The sequence below is a fragment of the Oncorhynchus mykiss genome, chromosome 3, assembly GCF_013265735.2.
Source record: "Oncorhynchus mykiss isolate Arlee chromosome 3, USDA_OmykA_1.1, whole genome shotgun sequence".
Taxonomy (NCBI): Eukaryota; Metazoa; Chordata; class Actinopteri; order Salmoniformes; family Salmonidae; genus Oncorhynchus; species Oncorhynchus mykiss.
The window spans coordinates 50,083,733-50,106,682 of NC_048567.1; the positions used below are offsets into that span (position 1 = coordinate 50,083,733).

At 41.2% G+C, this 22,950-nt stretch overlaps 1 protein-coding gene across 4 annotated transcripts; it reads right to left on the reverse strand.

Moving 5' to 3' along the window:
• Window positions 1-367: 367 nt before the first annotated feature.
• lnpa (limb and neural patterns a) lies at window positions 368-15,965 on the reverse strand. Of its 4 annotated transcripts, none has more exons than XM_036974455.1 (13): window positions 15,829-15,965; window positions 14,775-14,867; window positions 12,392-12,433; window positions 11,538-11,725; window positions 11,375-11,433; window positions 11,101-11,141; window positions 8,777-8,857; window positions 8,613-8,664; window positions 8,311-8,520; window positions 5,820-5,925; window positions 5,552-5,622; window positions 5,027-5,221; window positions 368-1,432 (listed from the first exon to the last, which is right to left on the reverse strand). In XM_036974455.1, exons 2-13 carry the CDS (start codon window positions 14,799-14,801, stop codon window positions 1,266-1,268), a joined length of 1,239 nt encoding a protein of 412 aa, XP_036830350.1. In that variant the 5' UTR covers window positions 14,802-14,867; window positions 15,829-15,965; the 3' UTR covers window positions 368-1,265. The 4 variants fall into 4 exon arrangements, with proteins under 4 accessions (XP_036830350.1, XP_036830351.1, XP_036830352.1 ...); XM_036974456.1 differs by having other exon boundaries at window positions 14,775-14,864; window positions 15,829-15,955; XM_036974457.1 differs by lacking the exon at window positions 15,829-15,965 and adding an exon at window positions 15,135-15,819 and having other exon boundaries at window positions 14,775-14,864.
• Between the last annotated feature and the right edge of the window lie 6,985 nt (window positions 15,966-22,950).

Here is a 22,950-nt window from a genome sequence, read left to right on the forward strand (position 1 = left end):
TTTGTTGATTGATATCCAGAAATTTGACAAACTGACTTGTTGGAAAGGTGGCATCCTATGACGGTGCCACGTTGAATGTCCCTGAGTGCTTCCGTAAGGCCATTCTACCGACAATGTTTTGACTATGGAGATTGTATGGCCATGTGCTTGATTTTATACACCCGTCACCAACAGGTGCAGCTGAAATACCCGAATCCACTAATTTGAAGGGAAGTCCACATACTTTCGTATATATAGTGTACCTTAAGTGTTGGAATGGGTGCTTCAGAAATCAGTAGTACATCTCAACAATGAACTCTGGGAGCCTGAGAGAATGGAGATTAAAACTTGAACTCCAAATAGCAGGGTCACACAAAACTGGCATTTTCAAACGCATGCATTCTGACTGACTCAAGTCTTTATTCATTTCAAAGTGGAAACATAAAACGCATCAAGGCACTCAGGTGCAGAGGACAGCAAATACAGCTTCATTTCTCCTCTTAAGCAATAAATAAGTACTACTATGACTGTACTATTACTGTGTAAACGTGGTTAGTCCCATTGTACTAGGACTACCCAAAACCTAGTCAATACTGTTAAAAAGGCACTAACGTATACCATAGTATCTATAAATATCTGCCCCCTAAAAATATTTCATATCACACCAGACAGGACATTTTTTGCACTTCTGTAGACATTGTAAGACATTCAGTCAAAAGACAAACTACTAAAACAATGTTGCAAATTACTTAATTTAAAAAAAGAAACCCTCATTCTAAATGTGCAGAAACTCAAACTATTTAGCTAGATTTTTGCTCATTATTGTCATCATCTTGCATGTCTGTAGACTACATGGATAGAGACGAGTCAAATACAATAGTAAAGCGGATAAGCAATTTCCCACATATGGAAAACACACTATAAGTGCATCAACGCTAAACGCTTAGCTAGCTGAACTAAGTGTGCTGTTGAGTAATGTATAGAAGTGAAAGTACAGTTCATGAAAGTACCGTGGACATGACGTAAAACCTCAAGTGTTGGCTGTTCACTTTTATTCCAATCATTAAATTCATATTGGTACCATGACAACTGACAAGAAAATACCTTTAAGTTAATACCAAACCCGTTGCCTGTTATTCTGCCATTCTACCTCACAGCATTAATCTAACCATTATTAAGTTGACTTTAAAAACAGAAAGAACCCCCCCCCCCCCCCCCCCCCCCCCCCCCCCCCTGAAAAAAGTAGAATATAGTTCTAGCATAAATTAATGTGTTGAAATGACATTCTATTCAACCTCCATGTCTGATACATCCAGCTCCCCGTCTGACTTCACTGGGGTGAGTTGCAGAGATTGTGAAGTTCCTGGCACTTCTGTTTCTGGGGCAGTATCTGTGGTCAGAGTCACCAACTCTTGGATCTCTTCAGCTGGGGGAGTAGGCTGCTTCTCGGCAACTAAAATTGAGGATCAATTCAATTTACAGGCATTTGAAAGCAATGAAGACAATTAGGAAATTCTGCCAATCAGCGCCTAAAAATGAAAACCGGCCACCTGCCAAATGTAGGCGGACTTTAGCATTGGCGGGTAAGATGTCCATTTCACCAGCCACGTTGGTGGGTGGTCAGGGCTCCACAGTGTCACCATTTCACTTGCATGTGTGAATAAAAATAGATATATATTTAATTGTCAAGTAAGATCACATTTTAGCCAAATAAATGCTGCTGTATCGAGTTTAAGTATTTCTGCCATTTTGTTTCATAGCTGGTAAATTAAACTGCACAAGGTCAAACAACCGCACAAAACCTACTATTGCCTATCCCACGACAACACTAACTGGCTGGGGGCTGTGCTCACGTGACGAGCAAAACATTTTTAGTAGCACTGCGCATAGGTGTAAAAGTTGGTCTAATTTACTTTAAACAAAAGTCTACTGAAGTGAGACTTTGTTCTTCTGTTTCTTGGCTATTTACAAGCTAGGTTGTTTTTCAATGTTTGAGTATCAACTGTTTGGGAAGAGAAGACAAAGCAGCTACTAGTTGGACTCAATCTCACACAAGCATGACGAGTAGCATTACCACAGTAACATCTCGCCCTCTTAAGGATCAGACCCTTAATTTTTGCCTAAAATGACAAACCCAAATCCCAAACTGCCTGTAGCTCAGGACCTGAAGCAAGGATATGCATATTCTTGATACAATTTGAAAGGAAACACTTAAGTTTGTGGAAATTTGAAATTAATGTAGGAGAATAACACATTGGATCTGATAAAAGATAATACAAAATAAATGTTTTGTTTACATCTTTGAAATGCAAGAGATAAGCCACAATGCATTATTCCAGTTTAGGCGCAATTTGGATTTTGGGCACTAAATGGCAGCAGTGTATGTGCATAGTTTTAGACTGATCCATTGCATTACTGTTCAAAACGTATCAAGTCTGCTCAAAATGTGCCTAAATGGCTTATTGATACATTTGAGTACATAACCGTGCACTCTTCAAACAATAACATGGTATTATTTCAATGTAATAGCTACTGTAAAATGAACAGAGCAGTTAGCTTTAACAATAATTTATCTTTCTGCCCATATCAGATATGTCTGTGTCCTGGGAAATTCTCTTGTTACTTACAACCTCATGCTAATCACATTAGTTCAACCGTGAACATTGTCTCATCTGATATTTTGGTTAAATGTAATTAAACAAACAATATACCACATTACTCCTGCCTTGTTTTACATTTTAGTAGCATTGCAACGCATGCTCATCCGCTTGTGTTTTGTTGGTGTAATTTGTGTGAATATTTTTACAAAAAAAAAATCTGAGTGGGTGGTCGATTTATTTATTTATTTATTTATTTTTAAAATCAGTGGCTGGCGGTCAGTCAAGTTCCTCCACACAGATCGACAAACCATTTATGCATGGACCTCGTTTGTGCATGGGAGCATTGTCATGCTGAAACAGGAAAGGGCTTACCCCAAACTGTTGCCACAAAGTTGGAAGCACAGAATCGTCTAGAATGTCAGTGTGTGCTGTAGCGTTAAGATTTCCCATCACTGGAACTAAGGGGCCTGACCCGAACCATGAAAAACAACCTCAGACCATTAGTCCTCCACCAAACTTTAGTTGGCACTATGCATTGGGGCAGGTAACGTTCAAATGGCATCCGCCAAACCCAGATATGTCCGTCGGACTGCCACATGGGGAAGCGTGATTCATCACTCCAGAAAAGGCATTTCCACTGCTCCAGAGTCCAAGGGCGGCGAGCTTTACACCACTCCAGCCGATGCTTTGCATTGGGCATGGTGATCTTAGACTTGTGTGCAGCTGCTCAGCCATGGAAAGCCATTTGATGAAGCTCCCGACGAACAGCGGACACTGCTTCAAGAGGCAATTTGAAACTCGATATTGAGTGTTGCAACCGAGGACATTCAATTTTTACAAGCTTCAGCACTCGCCGGTCCCATTCTGTGAGCTTGTGTGGCCTACCACTTAGCAGCGGAGCCGTTGTTGCTCCTGGACGTTTCCACTTCACAATAACAGCACTGCCAGTTGACCGGGGCAGCTCTAGCAGGACAGAAATTAACTTGCTGGTAAGGTGGCATCCTATGACGGTGCCACGTTGAAAGTCACCGAGCTCTTCATTAAGGCCATTCTACTGTCAATGTTCGTCTACGGCGATTGCATGGCTGTGCGATAGATTTTAAACACACGAGTGAATTCGGCTATTTCAGCCACATATTTGAAGTTGTGTCCACATACACTATATATGCAGAAGTATCTTCTTGAGCTAAGTAGCTGTGTGAGCATTATACACTGCTCAAAAAAATAAAGGGAACACTTAAACACAATGTAACTCCCAAGTCAATCACACTTCTGTGAAATCAAACTGTCCACTTAGGAAGCAACACTGATTGACAATAAATTTCACATGCTGTTGTGCAAATGGAATAGACAATAGGTGGAAATTATAGGCAATTAGCAAGACACCCCCAATAAAGGAGTGGTTCTGCAGGTGATAACCACAGACCACTTCTCAGTTCCTATGCTTCCTGGCTGATGTTTTGGTCACTTTTGAATGCTGGCGGTGCTTTCACTCTAGTGGTAGCATGAGACGGAGTCTACAACCCACACAAGTGGCTCAGGTAGTGCAGCTCATCCAGGATGGCACATCAATGCGAGCTGTGGCAAGAAGGTTTGCTGTGTCTGTCAGCGTAGTGTCCAGAGCATGGAGGCGCTACCAGGAGACAGGCCAGTACATCAGGAGACGTGGAAGAGGCCGTAGGAGGGCAATAACCTAGCAGCAGGACCGCTACCTCCGCCTTTGTGCAAGGAGGAACAGGAGGAGCACTGCCAGAGCCCTGCAAAATGACCTCCAGCTGGCCAAAAATGTGCATGTGTCTGCTCAAACGGTCAGAAACAGACTCCATGAGGGTCCGACGTCCACAGGTGGGGGTTGTGCTTACAGCCAAACACCGTGCAGGACGTTTGGCATTCGGCAGAGAACACCAATATTGGCAAATTCGCCACTGGCACCCTGTGCTCTTTACAGATGAAAGCAGGTTCACACTGTGCACGTGACAGACGAGACAGGGTCTGGAGACGCCGTGGCGAAGGTTCTGCTGCCTGCAACATCCTCCAGCATGACCGGTTTGGCGGTGGGTCAGTCATGGTGTGGGGTGGCATTTCTTTGGGGGGCCGCACAGCCCTCCATGTGCTCGCCAGAGGTAGCCTGACTGCCATTAGGTACCGAGATGAGATCCTCAGACCCCTTGTAAGACCATATGCTGGTGCGTTTGGCCCTGGGTTCCTCCTAATGCAAGACAATGCTAGACCTCATGTGGCTGGAGTGTGTCAGCAGTTCCTGCAAGAGGAAGGCATTGATGCTAAGGACTGGCCCACCCATTCCCCAGACCTGAATCCAATTGAGCACATCTGAAACATCATGTCTCGCTCCATCCACCAACGCCACGTTGCACCACAGACTGTCCAGGAGTTTTTTTGAGCAGTGTATTTGGGAACAAGAATGATGAGGTTGCGCAGAGACATACCTGAAGTAGCGGGGCTCTCATCAGCTTCAGGGGCAGGTGCTGGTTCTACGGGTGCTGGTTCTACAGGTGTTGGTGATGTTGGTATGGGTGCGTGTGAGGGCGTCTTTGCCTCAGCAGTGACCTCAGAGAGTCGGGGGGCTTGGGGTCTGGTCTTTCTCGCAGGATTCAGGACATAACAATATGCACATCTGAAGGCTGAAACGAGACACATAAACCACCATGCCCAAAGCGACTGTCAACTGAATGATTGTCATACATTTCCGTGTAGACACAGATTCATGTATAATGAAAATGAAACCAATGATATTCCAAGAAGAATTGAGTCAAAGACGCATAAACTCATCAGATCGATGGGTTACACTCGTTTGCATAGTCAATCTAGATGGGCTCTTTTTGCTTACAGAGGCTGGTAGTGGCAGAGGCTTTTAAGAGCCTGATGATATACGGCACTGCCAAATGCTAGAGGGCAAATGAAGGCGCAGTGTTTGATGGAGACTGACAGAGTCGTGTTTCTCTAAATCTTACCAACATATTCAAATTCCTCTTTTAATGCCATGCCGTTATGGGTGAGACACTGCTGGCATATGAGGGCATATCTGGAGGGAGAAAATAATCTGTTAGAATGCATACATGCAATGAAATTAAAGATAATTTAGCTGTATTTAAAACATAGCAATTGTCACTAGAAATACATTTAACTGTAAATTCCTATAGTGCTTACATCTGCACAAATACAGATTTGATTTCCAAAAGCAAATATTTGGGTGACACTCAAGCAGAAGCAACATTTTACCTATTCTGAGGGCCATCGCCAACAAAGTACTCAATGACCCTGTCCATGGTGCCTCTATCCCGGGGGAGAACAGGTCTGGCCAAGGGTGGGCCTGGAGGGTGCATTCCTGTTATGGCAAACACACATGCACATTAGCTGCACAAAGTCTGTTCTCAAACACAAATCGTCACACACTGCGCCAGAGGAGAAGAAACCAGACAAATCTACAGTTAGCAGCAGAGGACCATGATAAACGGTTGATACGGACAGGTTTTAATAATGACTTGGAAATGGATCTCACTTGCAAAGCACTTGAACGAGAATCCCTGCTGTGTTGCTGAGCAGTAATTAATATAATCTAACATCAAGAGCAATCATAGGAAGATGACTGGTCATTTCTGGGAGACTTGGCAAAGTCTCAGCTTCCTGCTGCTTATTCATTTACCAACATATGGAAACTCTGTGGTGACTCTTTCTATCAAATTGCTTTTCACTTTCAATTTTCCACAAAAGTGCCTGAGTTTCGAGCCATATGAAACATTTGCATGGTGTGCCTATGCCAAACGCAATTTCACCTGGCCAATAGAAAGGCATTTAGTAACATTTCAGTACCAATGCCCAGAGAACAAATGCCGGCCTACCTAATTAATCATAGTTAAAGTGATCTTGGCTCTTGTACACCTCAGTTGGCATTCCACATGGCAATTACACCACGTTGCTTTCTCTGGGAAAGCAAACAGTCTTTAACGGTTTGCCCTCTTTCGCATTTCCTATGAAGTGTCCAAGGCTAGACCGCATGTTTACATAAGAGTAAATATACACTTAACATAAACTGACAGTAGCTAGGTTTCCATCCAATGGGCGACAGATTTTAACGTTGTAAAATCTGCATAAAAACTACATAGGCGTTTTCCCACAAGATGACCCATCAAACGGACTTGTTGTGGATAAATGGTTGTGCGTGTTGATGTAGTGCACATAAAAATTACTTCTGCAGTTAAATTCCTATGTATCTAATAAAAAAATACAAGTTAAATGGTTTCAAATCGTATTTTCAACTCTACTACTGGTTGTCACAACAAATGTGTTGGAAAGCGAATGAGCCCACGCTGGTCTTCGCGCATGTGCTCTAGCCAACAGCGGATTTCAAATGACTGGGCAGGAGCGCAAGCATGGGTGGGCCTGGGAGAGCATAGCCAATCAGAATTAGTCCCCCCCCCCCACAAAAGGTCTTTATTACAGACAGAAATACTCCTGTTTCATCAGATGTCCGGTTGGCTGGTCTCAGACAATCCCGCATGTGAAGATGCCGGATGTGGAGGTCCTGGGCTGGTTTAGTTACACATGGTCTGCACTTGTGAGGCTGGTTGGACGTACTGCCAAATTCTCTAAAACAACATTGTAGGCAGTTCATGGTAGAAAGACTAACATTACATTATCTGGCAAGAGCTCTGGCAGACATTCCTGCAGTCAGCATGCCAATTGCAAAAGTGTGGCATTGTGTTGTGTGACAAAACTGCACATTTTAGAGTGGCCTTTTGTCCTCAGTACAAGGTGCACCTGTGTAATGATCCTGCAGTTTTATCAGCTTCTTGATATGACACACACCTGTCAGGTGGTTGGATTATCTTGGCAATGGGAAGTCTCACTAATAGGGATGTAAACAAATGTGCCCAATTTGAGAGAAATTAGCTTTTTATGCGTATAGAAAATTTCTGCGATCATTTATTTCAGCTCATTAAACCAACACTCCACTTGAAATTATACTGAACAAAAATATAAACGCATCTGTAGCCTAATGAAGAAAAAGCTTTCCAGAGTTGTAGTGTGAATACCAAACAACATATCACGTGACTCTAAGATTACTTCTATATAATATTAGATCAATATATGCGCATTAAGGCATATCCACCACCATTTCTTGCATAATTAATTTTACAGACAAAAAGACACCACCTTGTCTAGTTACACATGGTTACAGATTACACATTTGTCTACATTTGGAAAGTTTAAGGCCTGTCCTTCAGGCCTGTCATGACTTCTTTTAATCCTACATGTACTTCACTCGTATAAAAAGGTTTGATGGAAACCTGGCTAGTGTCCGGTTTATTTTGGAATCACCCTTGGTCATGAGAAATCTTAAAGTTTTTTTTTTTTTTTTCCCTTAATTGGAACAAATTGTATGCTGCAAATGGCCCTAAAATCTAGGTACAATTTCACACCTATTGACTTTGTTAACCATTTATCGCCTCCTCTGGAACAAGCTTGACCTTCGGTTTGTTTTACAGCAAACCCTACCATAATGGATTCGAATACTACACTTAATTGGTCATAACTACCTAAAACAAACTGTCATACCGGTACTGTAATAAAAAAAGTAATTTTTTTGTAATTTTTTTTTTTTTATAAAAAATTTGAGTCTCATCCCTGAAGGACTGGTGAGACAGGGATGGGTAAATCACCTTAAAAATCGACCACATTATGATGTGGTCCCCGTGTGCAGCTAACTCACCCACTCCTGGAACAGGTGTGCCAGGGGTCATGGGCCTCTTCATCAAGCTCTGCTGAGCAGCCTCAGCAGACAGGATTCTCTCTGGGGGTCCTCCAGGAGCTGAGTGGAGGGGCGGTCCTGCATGGGTGGCCCCTGGTGCCAGAAGAGGACGTGCTGCAGCAGGAGTCACCGCCACCGGGGGCCGAGGAGTGACATTCCGCTGACGGAGTTCTAATGGAGGAAACAATGCAGGGATTATGTTTATCAGTGGTCTGCAACGCAAGCACATGAAAGGCCTTAAAATATCTAGCCAACTACATTACCTTGGCCAGGTTTTGGAGTCATAGGTGTTCCACTTGGAATGGATTCAGGCACCTTCAAATTGGAAACAAGATTAAGAAGGATACTTTCAAGGTTAATTATAGCGGCGGCGGGGGGGGGGGGGGTTCAAAGAATTAGTGGGCTCAGAGGAAGATGGAATACTCACCTTTGTCTTTGAATCAGGATCAAATCTCTCCAGAATAATTTTTGCGGTTTTATATGTTTCAGTTTCCATCACCTCTAGAAGCTGTTGAACAAAAGCAGTTCATATTTTCAATGTAAAAGGAAATGAAAAGGGCAAATAAAGCACAAATTGAAAGTCAGGTTGATTTGTGACACCTGTTAGGTTATTTAAAAAAAAAAAAAAAATAATTAAAAAGTTAAATTCAGTCAAACATCATAGTATTCGTCTTCAGGCAAGCATTGGAGTATTGAAGCAAGGATTTGTGTTCCAGTTAACCCCTTTGACTACGCAGGTTTTTATTCAAGACACTTGTGTTTGATCTGTTAATTGACTAATGATGTTATGACATGTCACCATTCCATACATTTAATTCTGTTCAAATCCAATGAGTAATGAAGACAATGATGACTAATGTCGTACCTTCCATATCATCATTAATCAAATTAAAAAGAGCATGTGAACACACTAATTGATTTCTTGAAATAATGAACTGCTTTAAAAACAGGTGGGTCCTACGACCCACATCTATCCTGTCATGCATCTGCACAGATCCGGGCCCATAAACACAAAGCGTCTCAGAGTAGGCGTGCTGATCTAAGACCTGTTCATACAAATCTTATTCATTATGATCTAAAAGACTAGACTGATGCTAGATCAGCACTCCTACTCTGAGAAGCTTTGTGGATACAGGCCCAAGTCTTTACAATGCCTGGAAAAATGTAAAACATATCAATATGATGCGTTGGTGTTTGAAGTATGTGGATATTCTCAACTAGATGTTTCTTCTCCAGTCTTATGAAACTCCACAAAATGAGCTACCTACAAAAGTCAAAATGGCAGCCAGACCGACATTCTATCACTGCATTGTTAAATGTTTTTGAAAATAAGTGTCCGTAGTATGCCTACACCCTTTAAAAAGGCCCAATGCAGCCATTTTTATGTTTTTTTTGTGTTTTTTTTACATCAATATCAAATCATTTCTGGTTACCAATTAAGTATCTTATTGCGATAGATTTCCATTAAAAAAAAACAATGGGCAAAAATAGCTTTTTAGCAAAACTATTGCTCAATAAATAATTTTGTTAGGGCTATCTGGGGCTGGTTTGAGTGGGGAGGGGAAAACCAAAAACTAGCTTTTGGCAGAGAGGTTTGTAGCTTGGTATAGTGGGGCGGCAGGTGGCCTAGTGGTTAGAGCATTGGGCCAAGGATATGGCTCCGTCGAGGTTGCGACACCAGGAATTAAAGAGTGTAGCAAATTCGGGGGCCTGACAAGGTAAAAAAATCTGTTTTTCTGCCCCTGAACAACGCAGTTAACCCACTGTTCCTAGGCCAACATTGCAAATAAGAATTTGTTTAACTGACTTGTCTAGTTAAATTAAAAATAAAATAGTTCTATTAACCAATTTACTGCATGGTGATGTCACCATGGAAAGCAGAAACTCCCGCCAATGAAAAACTGCTGATTAGAAGGTCCTGCGTAGATTGTATTTTCAACAAGCAACTATCAGGAAATAACGCTGATCAAAAATGTTAACACTTTTACAGTCTTAGTTTAATCAGCTGTACAATCTGATATAAAACTGAAATTATTGACTGCATTGGGCCTTTAAAGCTGGAATCTTTAATGGTAAAACAGCCCTGTCAGTTTGCGATATTACACCGACGAAGTTAAAACGGTGGTCGGTGTTTGAATTATGTACTGCATAAATATTTTGCAATGCTGCACGACGCTCCTCAGCTCAGCAACCAATAGAGAAGCTAGGTGTTTGAGCAACTTCATTTCAGGGAAATATCAAATAATGCTAATTGTTTACGAAAAATAAGAATTACACACCCTCCTTCAATAATGGAGTGTGAAAATCCATCAGCCATAATTATTGAAAGTTATTAGTCATGAGATGACAAGCAATTTCTCAGATTTATTTCCTTCTAGCAGAGTGCTTAAGCAAGTAAAGTCTTAATGCCAATTAATGGCTGCATGCATTGATTTTAGATTATTTATTAGGTGTAGCAATTATTTAAGCAAAGTGCTATAAAAACTCAATAGCAAGGCGCCACATGTAGACTACTGCAATACTTAGGTACGACACCTTGTAAGTGTTCATCTCAATATAGAGGAAAATGCCAGATTAAGCCCATTTAAAATAAGTTACAGGATGTGAAAATGGATAAGGATTTTTTTGAAGTGCAGACATCTCAGCTCTTTCATATGACACCGTCACAAATGATTAGGGGATCCACATTGTTTTTCACCCTTTTAAAGATAAGGGATCAGCTATGGTGGGATTCTAAAAAAGTGAACTTACCATTTTTCGTTTTTGTGATTTGAGGTCCTCCAATTTTTCATCTGAAACAAAAAACGACATTTGAGTGATTACACCAAAAGCAGAATGTCAAGTAAAATTGTATTAGTCACATGCACCAAATACAACAGATTTAGCAGACCTTAGTGAAATGCTTACTTACGACCCCCTAACCAACAATGCAGTAAAAAAAAATAAAAGACTACATATAGATAGAGATTAGCAGCGGTGTCATAATAATGATGAGGCAGAGGTAAATAAAGTTCAAAGCACATACTGTTTTTTTCTGTTCTTCTTTTAAAAAGAGTGAGCAGCCCCTTTCGAAGGAGCCATACACTGTTGAAAGAAATATTAGAACCTCAATTGCAGGTTCAGTAACAAACTATTAGTAGTTATAGCAATCCATTTCTTTAGAAACGTTTTTAAACAGCTATACTTACAATAGTGGAAATACAACAAAAGGAAGGACCAATATGACCTTTCCAATCATCTGTTCAGGGAGGTACCAAAGATACACAATTATGCTAGCCATCAGGTAAAGAAGAGATGAGTACTGAAGCAGTCTCCACACCCATAACTTCAACTGTTTTTGATACAGTTCTTGACATTCCTCACAAGCCTGGATATCCTGTAAAAAACAATGATCATGTTCCTCAAAAACAAACAAAAAAAAACATTGAATATAGCCCAGCTCTCCCTCTATAAACTGACAAGTTTAGTACTCCCAAATTATAATACTAATATCAGAACTTTTAGTTATCCAACATAACCCTATGGCTACAATTATGTCAATACTGTACCTCGTGTGTATGATGAATACATAAACAACCAGCATAAAGCCAAATATCAATACAATATAAGTGTTGGAACCTGGACTGTGGCGTAACATTTGGAAACATGACTTTTCCATCCTTCCTCATGTGATCTTGACAAAACCCTGTGTATTCAATGCAGGCTTAAATCAGACTGCATTGCCAACTTATCTTTCCTTTATATTTAGATGGAAAGGAAACACCTTTGGTTCTCGGTGTTGATTAACCTCACCCCCAAAAATATCAGTTGGTGGACAGCGTAGCGACCTATCCTCCGCTGGTGCTAGGAAACATTTGTGTCTGTCACTCCACTGGACATTGGTTCCAGTGGTCTAAATCTCGAGCGAGACAGGATCTGTATAATGTAATAAGGTCAATCTCTAGTCTAGAGCAAGTTCCCAAAATACTCTCGATCAACTTCATCTTGAGGGAGTGTAGCCTCTGAGGCTAAATATATTTTTTCAAAAAGCAGAAACACATACCTTATCAATTCCTTCCAAAACCTCTACAGTTGATGGCTTAGTCTGTCCAAAGAAAAATAAATGAGATACAATTAGAGATTGAAGACATACATTGAGTTCAGTTTTAAGAAAGCAGGGTACCATCCATAGGTTATGATCATTGAAGCATAGGCTTATTTTCTGGAATTTTGAGAGTCCCTACATTGTCTTCCAGTTTGCATAAATTCAAAGTACTGCATGTTCCCACCAAATGTTCCCATTCAGAACACAACTTGTGTGAAAAATAGTACTGTCCATTCATCTAGATATGCAGATTGTTGCTTCTCTTTGAGAAATGCAAGAGAAGTATTGCGTCATTGTAGTATTTAAAAAAAAAAATTAAAACTTGTGATGAACAAAACTTTATTCAAAAGCACTTGCATTTCCACTTGTTGTATAAAATATGCTGTTCCTAAATTACAGGACATAGCTGGGGCCACTAATACAAATAAATGCACTCGCTGTTGTACATCACTTTGGATAAAATTGTCTGCTAAACCGTATATAGGCCTTTAGTATCATCATTACATTTATCATTATCATGTTGATACGATAAAAATGCCATTGTCCATTACCCCATAAAACAGAATTTGTTTTTAGGAAGTGCTAAATAGCAAAGCAATAACATGTGAAAGCAGAGGTTTTTGTATCTTTCCAGTCCCATGCATGGACATATTGCACTAAACAGAGCTCAAACAAGTGAACGATCACTAGACTTGAATTACATATCAGCCAATGAGTATCACCCACACATTCTCCTCTATACTAGAAGAAAATGACAATGTTATTTCAGACATATGCACTGCCAAGTAATGTAGACAGACCGAGTCAACGAATCCCTTTCACGATTTAACATCCAATGAAAGATATTCAGTAATGTCAATAACACCACAGCAGCTTATGCATAATACATCTTGTGTGTTTGTGAGCATTGCAGAACACTTTAATGCTGCACTATTTAAATGTCAAACAAGTTACGGCATACATTCTATAGCAGGGATGGGCAACTGATGGGGGTGGGGGCCACACATTTTGAACTCACAGGACCTGCAGTGGCTCGTGGGTCTGCATACCCCACAGCCATAACCACACACACAGTCAACTGATTTGTGCAGATAAACTACTTCACTCTTAACTAAATGCATTATCCTAGTACCTAGGACAAGCCCCTAAGTGAAATTTGGTTGCTCTCCCCTCTGGATAATTTTTTTGTTTTAAAGTATATTTCTACACATTTTTTCCATGTGGTGTATAGAAAGTTTTAAAGCAAAAAAATATAATAAAGCAGTTTAACATCGAATTTCCTGCAATTCCACAAATTTTGCCATGCTAAAGTAAAGACTTTGTGCATCTCTCGGCGATGAACTACCGCTTCCCTGGGTCATTTCATGTGTGTATCTGAGCTATTGCAGTTTAAGCAGGCAGCAGTTGGGCCGGTATGACGTAGCATTACGATAAGGCTGCGCTCACTACACTGGAAGTAAACAGGAATAGGCCTTTAAGATCTCAAAAACATCTATCATACATGTCAGATTTCAATACTGGCCCATGTCATAATGCAGGTTGAACATGGTGAGAATGTAGACTCCTAAATTGACAGTGCAGTTTATTTAGATGATTTTACAGCTAACTAGCTACTTCACTTGCAGATATTGACTTTGGTATTATTGCGTGTGGCTACGTACCTAGCTAGCTAGCCCATAGAGAGCATTGCCAGGTTTTGTAGTAAACTTCAGCTGCAACAGATTTCCACAACAATTTTCACATTGCTACCAACCTTATAAATGACAAAATGAAAGATATTGTCCTCACATTAGTGTTATGGAACAGTGTAAATGATAGGAATTTTTCCTTTAATAGGTTATCACAGAGACTGACAATTTTTTTTAAATCAATGGGGTCCCCTGGAAGTCAGGGCCCTGGGCACATGCCCAGTCAGTATAAGGCCATGAGTATTACAAGTTTAGATAACAGGCTAGACTAACTTCCCAATCAACATTTTTTTAGCTGACATGGGTATTTGAGTGACCAACATCAGCTAAAAACTGATGCACAACCAAATTTCAAAATTGCACCTTGTGTATTCTACCTCTAAACTGAGAGCCAACTAAGTTCCTAAAAATATATTTAATACGTATTCAATCCATACATATCAGTGGAGGCTGATGAGGGGAGGACGGCTCACAATAATGGCTGGAACAGAGCGAATGGAATCAAACACACTGAAGCTATATACTTGTTGCATTTGATACAATGCCACCTTTTCCACTCCGGCCATTACCACAAGCCCAGCCTCCCCAATTAAGGTGCCACCAACCTGTGATACATATCACCAAGAGGAAAACACAGGTTATGCCATACATACCCTAAACCGGGATATTACAACCCCCATGTTGAGGACAAAATGAAGTCAGTCTTTTTAGAGCCCTCTGATTTTCCAGTGGAATCTCTTCACCTGCTGACAAAAATGTACTGTTAGCTAATACTGCTCAGTCTACATTCCTATCAAAACAAAATATAAGCAACCAATGATTGTGCAAGGAAGGTAGCTGATGATAATGCATGGGTATCAAATTTACTGACACTGTAAATTCACTTGAGTGTGGGACTCAAAGATCCATAACGTTCCCAACTTTTGAAAGCATTATTCTTGATTTACATATTGGTTAAATTACATACATTAGCTAGTTAATCCCAAAGTGGGTCACATGACGCATGTGTTTACCTGTCCAGGATTCATCAAGAGTGTAGCGTATGTTTTGAAGCGAGCAAGCAACAGTTCGATGCGTGTCCAAAGGCACAATAACAGAACAATTTACTATTTTGGAATGTATAGGCTCTAGCTAAGCTTCGAATAAACTAACTATAGCAGACGCACCGCACTGACGTTTGATACCTCGCTCGACCACAACGAGTTGCTGTGACGCTAGCACCACATTACCTAGTTTAATTTACGATGCATTTCTTAAATTGGTTGACGGCACCGTTCACATTGCCCAGAAAAACAAAATGCACATTGTGACATAGTCAACCAAATGTGTGCATGAAATAGCTCAACGGCACACTGCGCTGGAGTTAGCTAAGTACTAGTTAGCATGCACAAGCTAATTTAGCTAGCTAACTAGGGCTTGGCTCATGGGCAGAAGTGTTCAGCATCAAGCGACATAACTCGCTAGCCAATTCGACCTTCTTGCAGAGAAGGGGAAAACTATCCAGTTAGCTACTAAATTGACCAACTCAAAAGTGTCAAGTTGCAGCGTTCTAGCCATCGTTGTTCCAGTTAGCAACTTTAGCTTCATGCAACTTTAAACTAGCAGTCGCTATTTCAGCTAGACACTTTATCGTAAATGCGATTCAATATCAAGGAACACACTTTTTTCTGCTAGCACTGGCGTTGAACTAATTCTGAAGCAATTTACCTGGACAGTATTAATGTCCGAAGTTCATCTGTGACTGAAACACAATTACCACTATATTGTTGCTTATATATTAGGAGCGGAAGAACATGCGCGGCCCATTTCTGACGTCAGAAGACACGCAAAAACGTGCCCCTAACCGCAGATCCAGGGTCGGTTTATGTGACTTCACATAATACCGCCTACGCTGTAACGTTGACCATGCTGGCTTCACCACGTGACAGAGGACTTCGTGTCAGTGAAAAAAAATGTAGCAAACTCGTAATGGCTCCTCCAAACTGTAACGTGTTGCCATAAGAGCATGTTGTTTTACTAAGTGCAAAGTGATTGGACACAATTGGGCTAATTTGGCTACCCCATACCTCCATTTCTAAACAATCAGCCCATAAAAATGCAAGATACATTTGAATAGTTACAGAGCGACTGACCCATAAAAGCAAGGTACCCCTTTGAAAACGGTCTTTGTGGCATTGATATGAGTCATACACATTTATTGTAGTGTCAAAATTGACTTCAAATTGTAAATAGGATCATTTTGGTTACAAAGTCAGTCAGTGTCTTCTAAAACGGGTTTTGGAACCTCACTGCATCACAATCAGTAAATGAAGGTTGGGTTTTGATTACAATTATGTCAACAAATCATGCCCCCTTTTGCCAAGCTCCACGTGCAAATCAGCACTCCGCCCACTTCACTTTCCCTCATTGAATACTTTTCTCTTCAATCATAAAAAAAAAAGGTTTACTTAAAAACTGGATATAAAATGATCCTCCATCGTTAAGATACTGGAACATTATTATTTAAATATTTAACTATTGAAGATGTGGGCAACAGAGAAAATCAGAATAGTGCTTTTATTTTTGTTTTATTTAACCTTTATTTAACTTGGCAAGTCAGTTAAGAACAAATTCTTATTTACAATGATGGCCTACACCGGCCAAACCCGGAAGACACTGGGCCAATTGCATACCGCCCAGTGGGACTCCCAAATCACAGCTGGTTGTGATACAGCCTTGATTTGAACCAGGGTGTCTGTAGTGATGGCTCTAGCACTGAGATGCAGTGCCTTAGACCGCTGCACTCGGGAGCCCGAGTGGAGTGTACGGCAGTCATATGCGAAGCCATAAATCAAGCACTGCAGATAGAGTGCCTAAGGAAAGCATTTCGACCCCTTGACCTTTTCCACATTTTGTTACGTTACAGCCTTATTCTAAAGTGGATTAAATAAAAACATTTCCTCATCAATCTACACAAAATTCCACATAATGACAAAGCAAAAAAAGTTTTTAGAATTTTTTTGCAAATGTATTAAAAATAATAAACAGGAATACTTTATTTACATAATATTCAGAACCTTTGCTATTAGACTCGAAATGGAGCTCAGGTGTATCATGTTTCCACTGATCATCATTGAGATGTTTCTACAACTTGATTGGAGTCCACCTGTGGTAAATTCAATTGATTGGACATGATTTGGAAAGGCACACATCTTTCTATATAAGGTCCCACAGTTGACAGTGCATGTCAGAGCAAAAACCAAGCCAGGAGGTCGAAGGAATTGTCCGTACAGCTCAGATACAGGATTGTGTCGAGGCACAGATCTGAGGAAGAGTACAAAAACATCTCTGCAGCATTGAAGATCCCCAAGAACACAGTGGCCTCCATCATTCTTACATGGAAGAGGTTTCAAACCACCAAGGCTCTTCCTAAAGCTGTCCACCCGGCGCAATCAAGGTAGAAAGGGCTTGGTAAGGTAGGTGACCAAGAACCTGATGGCCACTGACAGAGATCCAGAGTTCCTCTGTGGAGATGGTAGAACCTTCCAGAAGGACAAACATCTCTGCAGCACTCCATCAATCAGGCCTTTATGGTAGAGTGGCCAGACAGAAGCCACTCCTCAGTAAAAGACATGGCAGCCAGCTTGGAATTTTCCAAAAGGCACCTAAGGGCCTCTCAGACCATAAGAAACAAGATTCTCTGGTCTGATGATACCAAGATTGAACTCTTGGCCTGAATGCCAAGCTTTACGTGTGGCGACAACCTGGCACCATCCCTTTGGTGAAGCATGGTGGTGGCAGCAGCATCATGCTGTGGAGATGTTTTTCAGTGGCAGGGACTGGGAGACTAGTCAGGATCGAGTGAAAGCTAAATGGAGCAATGTACAGAGATCCTTGATGAAAATCTGCTCGAGAGCACTCAGGACCTCTGACTGGGTTGAAGGTTCACCTTCCAATAGGACAACGACCCTAAGCACACAGCCTAAACAACGCAGGAGTGGCTTCGGGACAAGTCTCTGAATGTCCTTGAGTGGCCCAGCCAGAGCTCTGACTTGAACCCGATCAAACATCTCTGGAGAGACCTGAAAATAGCTGTGCTGCAACGCTCCCCATCCAACCCGACAGAGCTTGAGAGGATCTGCAGAGAATAATTAGAGAAACTCCCAAAATACAGGTGTGCCAAGCTTGTAGCGTCATACACAAGAAGACTCAAGGCTGTAATTGCTTCCAAAGGTGCTTCAACAAAGTACTGAGTAAAGGGTCTGAATACTTAAGTAAATGTGGTATTTTTATTTTTAAATAAATGTGCAAAAAATTCATAACCTGTTTTTGCTTTTTCGTTGTAAGGTATTGTGTGTACAGTAGATTGCTGAAGGGAAAGAAACAATTTAATCCATTTTAGAATAAGGCTGTAACGTAACAAAATGTGGTAAAAGTCAAGGGGTCTGAATACTTTCCGAATGCACTGTGCACTTAGTATTACTCTCTTGGCTTATGCATATCCCACTGGCATATTTAATAATTCATGCAGCAGTATACAATACATTTTTGGACTCACCTTGTTGTGCTCACTTGAACAGGAAGGTGGTGCGGAGGTCCTTGTTGGCTCTAGAAAGAGGCCCGATATTCCGAGTTGGAATTCAGAGTTGGAGGACCGTTCAAAATTATTTTCCCAGTCGGCGCTAGTTTTATCCCAGTTGTCTTAAACTCACTGTCTGAGATTTCCAAGTTTTCAGTTGTATTGAGCACGGCAGAAGACCTGCTGGATTGACTAGACGGCCAATGTATTCAAACTTTACTGGCCCATGGCGTTGCCCCCTTTATCGGGATATCCAATTTGTAGTTACGATCCTGTCTCATCGGACTCGGCGACGGTCGAGAGCCAAGCCACACTGATTCTTGACACACTGCTCACTTAACCCGGAAGCCAGCCACACCAATGTGTCGTAGGAAACACTGTCAAACTGATGACCGAAGTCAGCTTGCAGGCACCCGGCCCGCCACAAGTAGACATTAGAGCACGATGAGGCAAGGACATCCCGGCCGGCCAAACCCTCCCCTAACCCGGACGACGCTGGGCCAATTGTGCGCCGCCTCATGGGTCTCCCGGTCACAGCCATCTGTGACACAGCCTGGGATCGAACCCGGTGTTGCAGTGACGCCTTAGCATTTATCGTTAAATTTGCAATTTCCAACTTGTGTAAGTTTTATGGCCGATGAGCACCGATACGTTGTATCTATAATTTCTCTTCAAATGACAAGGAGTGAAAAGTATTTGCCAATAGATTGCCGACTTGATGCAAGATGACTGCTTGCTAAGATTTTGAAAGTATGACGTTGACATGATCAGTCCAATCAAAGCTACAGTAGATATAACGTGATTTAACAATTTTATCTGTGGCCAATTGCCTTGAGCCACCTTGGATGGGCACTTCTAATGTAAGTCTATTGCAGCACTCTAGGGGCTTGAATTTTCGAGCTCTACCTGTAGATTTTGAGGTGACGTAGTGTCCCCATGAGTGACAGAACACTGAGCCAATAACGGCGCAACTAGAGAACATTACCAACCCTTACGCTCTGTATTTTCCGCTGGCTGCCCCACCATCACCACAGAAAGCATTGAACTAGACTAAAACACCTGCATTTTGGAGCTGCCTTAAGAAAGCAAAAATGAGACCATGTTTGTATTTATTAACTAAATTATTATTTATTTTTTACATTGTTTGCAAACTGATATGTGACATGTATTCATGCCAAAATAACATGCAAAGCAAGGGGAAAAAACATATTTTTTGCTAAACAGGTGGGGCTCAAAACAGGTGGTGCTCTGAATGACATGTCACCACTGTAAACTAGTAGGTTAATTACCCAGCCAAGCAGATATAAGTTATAGATTAATTTTGGTTGTGAAGTGCATCATCAAAAAGCATTGTCCTTTCTTCATAAGAAAATGCAATTTGCCACTTGGCTGTCTATTTTATCACCCTGTAACAGGCCCTCCCAGTCAACACCACCTCATTAGATGAGGAACGCATGCTGCAGTTGTTCGAGAGATGTCCAGTTTGCTGCCGAACATGCAACATAGAGAAGACCAGCAAGGGGACCCTCAGCATCACCCAGACATACCCTTGCTGTGAGCATTCCTCATCGCTGCGTTTACCATTCTATTTTTATATCATGATATCTGAAGTGAAATAGAAAGGTGAATGTAGTGATCAGGTTGGTTCCACCATGCAAATCATAAACATCATTGATAATGTAGTCAGTGCTCTGTGTGTGTGTTTGTGTTTGACCAACCAGTATCTTTGATGCCAGGGGCCAGGGGGCTGATCTATGCTGCCCTGCCCATTAATGGGGCGCTGGCGAAGACCTTACCTCCAGCCTCACCTGTTGCCTGCTCACCAACGGTTGTCGATGGGGAGACTCAAATTAGGTAGGTTTAGTCTGACTTGTTCAAACTTCAGCATAGTACACAGTACTGGTCAAAAGTTTGGACACACCTACTCATTCAAGGGTTTTTCTTTATTTTTACTATTTTCTACATTGTAGAATAATATTGAAGACATCAAAACTATGAAATAACACATATGGAATCATGTAGTAACCAAAACAGTGTTAAACAAATCTAAATATATTTGAGATTCTTCAAAGTAGTCACTCTTTGCCTTGATGACAGCTTTACACACTCTTGGCATTCTCTCAACCAGCTTCACCTGAAATGCTATTCCAGCAGTCTTGAAGGAGTTTCTACATATGCTGAGGACTTGTTGGCTGATTTTCCTTCACTCTGCGGTCCAACTCATCCCAAACTATTTCAATTGGGTTGAGATCGGGTGATTGTGGAGGCTAGGTCATCTGATGCAGCACTCCATCACTCTCCTTCTTGGTCAAATAGCCCTTACACAGTCTGGAAGTGTGTTGGGTCATTTCCCTGTTGAAAAACAAATGATAGTCCCATTAAGCGCAAACCAGATGGGATGGCGTATTGCTGCAGAATGCTGAAGTAGCCATGCTGGTTAAGTGTGCCTTGAATTCTAAATAAATCACAGACAGTGTCACCAGCAAAGCACCCCCACACCATCACACCTCCTCCTACATGCTTAACGGTGGGAACCACACATGCAGAGATCATCCGTTCACCTTATCTGCGTCTCACAAAGACACGACGGTTGGAACCAAAAATCTCAAATTCAGACTCCAGACCAAAGGACAGATTTCCACCGGTCTAATGTCCATTGCTGGTGTTTCTTGGCCCAGGCAAGTCTCTTCTTATTTGTGTCCTTTAGTAGTGGTTTCTTTGCAGAAATTCGACCATGGAGGCCTGATTGACGCAGTCTCCTCTGAACAGTTGATGTTGAGATGTGTCTGTTACTTGAACTCTGTGAAACATTTATTTGGGCTGCAATCTGAAGTGCAGTTAACACTAATGAACTTATCCTCTGCAGCAGAGGTAACTCTGGGTCTTCCTTTCCTGTGGCGGTCCTCTTGAGAGCAAGTTTCATCATAGCGCTTGATTGTTTTTCCGACTGCACTTGAAGAAACTTTAAAAGTTCTTGACATTTCCCGGATTGACTGACCATGTCTGAAAGTAATGATGGACTGTCATTCCTCTTTGCTTATTGAGCTGTTCTTGCCATAATATGAAGTTGGTCTTTCACCAAATAGGGCTTTCTTCTGTATACCACCCATACCTTGTCACAACACAACTGATTGGCTCAAACACATTAAAACGGAAAGAAATTCCACAAATGAACTTTTAACAAGGCCCTCCTGTTAATTGTAAATGCATTCCAGTTGACTACCTCATGAAGCTGGTTGAGAGAGTGCCAAGAGTGTGCAAAGCTTTCATCAAGGCAAAGGGTGGCTACTTTGGAAAATCTACAATATATTTAGATTTGTTTAACACTTTTTTGGTTACTACATGATTCCATGTGTTATTTTATAGTTTTGATGTTTTCACTATTATTCTACAATGCAAAAATAAAGAAAAACATTGAATGAGTAGGTGTGTCCAAACTTTTGACTAGTACTGCATGTTGGTGTGTCAGATATCACCTATCCCTAACTGCCATTGGTAATAGAACAGTGACTGATTATGTTTTTACAGATGCATCTATTGAGCCAGCACTTGGAGACTTGGAGACTTGCAAGATGATGTGATGAAGTCCAGACTGACAGACACTCTGGCACTCTGCATTAAAATGTTACCAGACACAAATTTTACTTGTGTTGTCTTTTATTATTTAATTGAATGGTATCTGTCAATATGGGGAGGGAGAAACCCTGTGTATTCTGCACCAGGATCAAGGAACTCCTGTTGTATAAGGGACATCACAGAGGAAGGTATATGGCCACTCTGACATGTTTGACATGGTAGCCCCATTACCACCAGATAAAATGTCGATAGGCACAGTATCTGTATCGGCTGGGAATAACAATGAAAGGTACATGTTGTTATATTAGCAGAACACTTGAGGAACAAGCAAAAAAAAGTTCCCCTTTCCTGTGCAGTTCCCCTTTCCTGGGAAATTACTGATGCTCCTTCTAGTCTTCAGGAGGTATTCTCAGCAGCTCAACACAATGTGAAATGCATTAGGCTAGCTATTAAAAATATTGCCTTGACAGATCATTACGGTTTCCACTTACATCTATAGCCACAAAGTTCGATTCCACAGCCACAAAGTCAAAATTGGCTGCTAAAATGTACTTTTTTGTCATAATTTAAGGTTAGGGTTAGGGTTAAGCTAATCTAACATAGCAGACGTAGAAAGACGCCTGAGCAGAGTTCCCACTTAAGTTTCTGAGGAGAAACAGAAGTTAGGTTGAAAATAATGTAGAGACAGGATATTA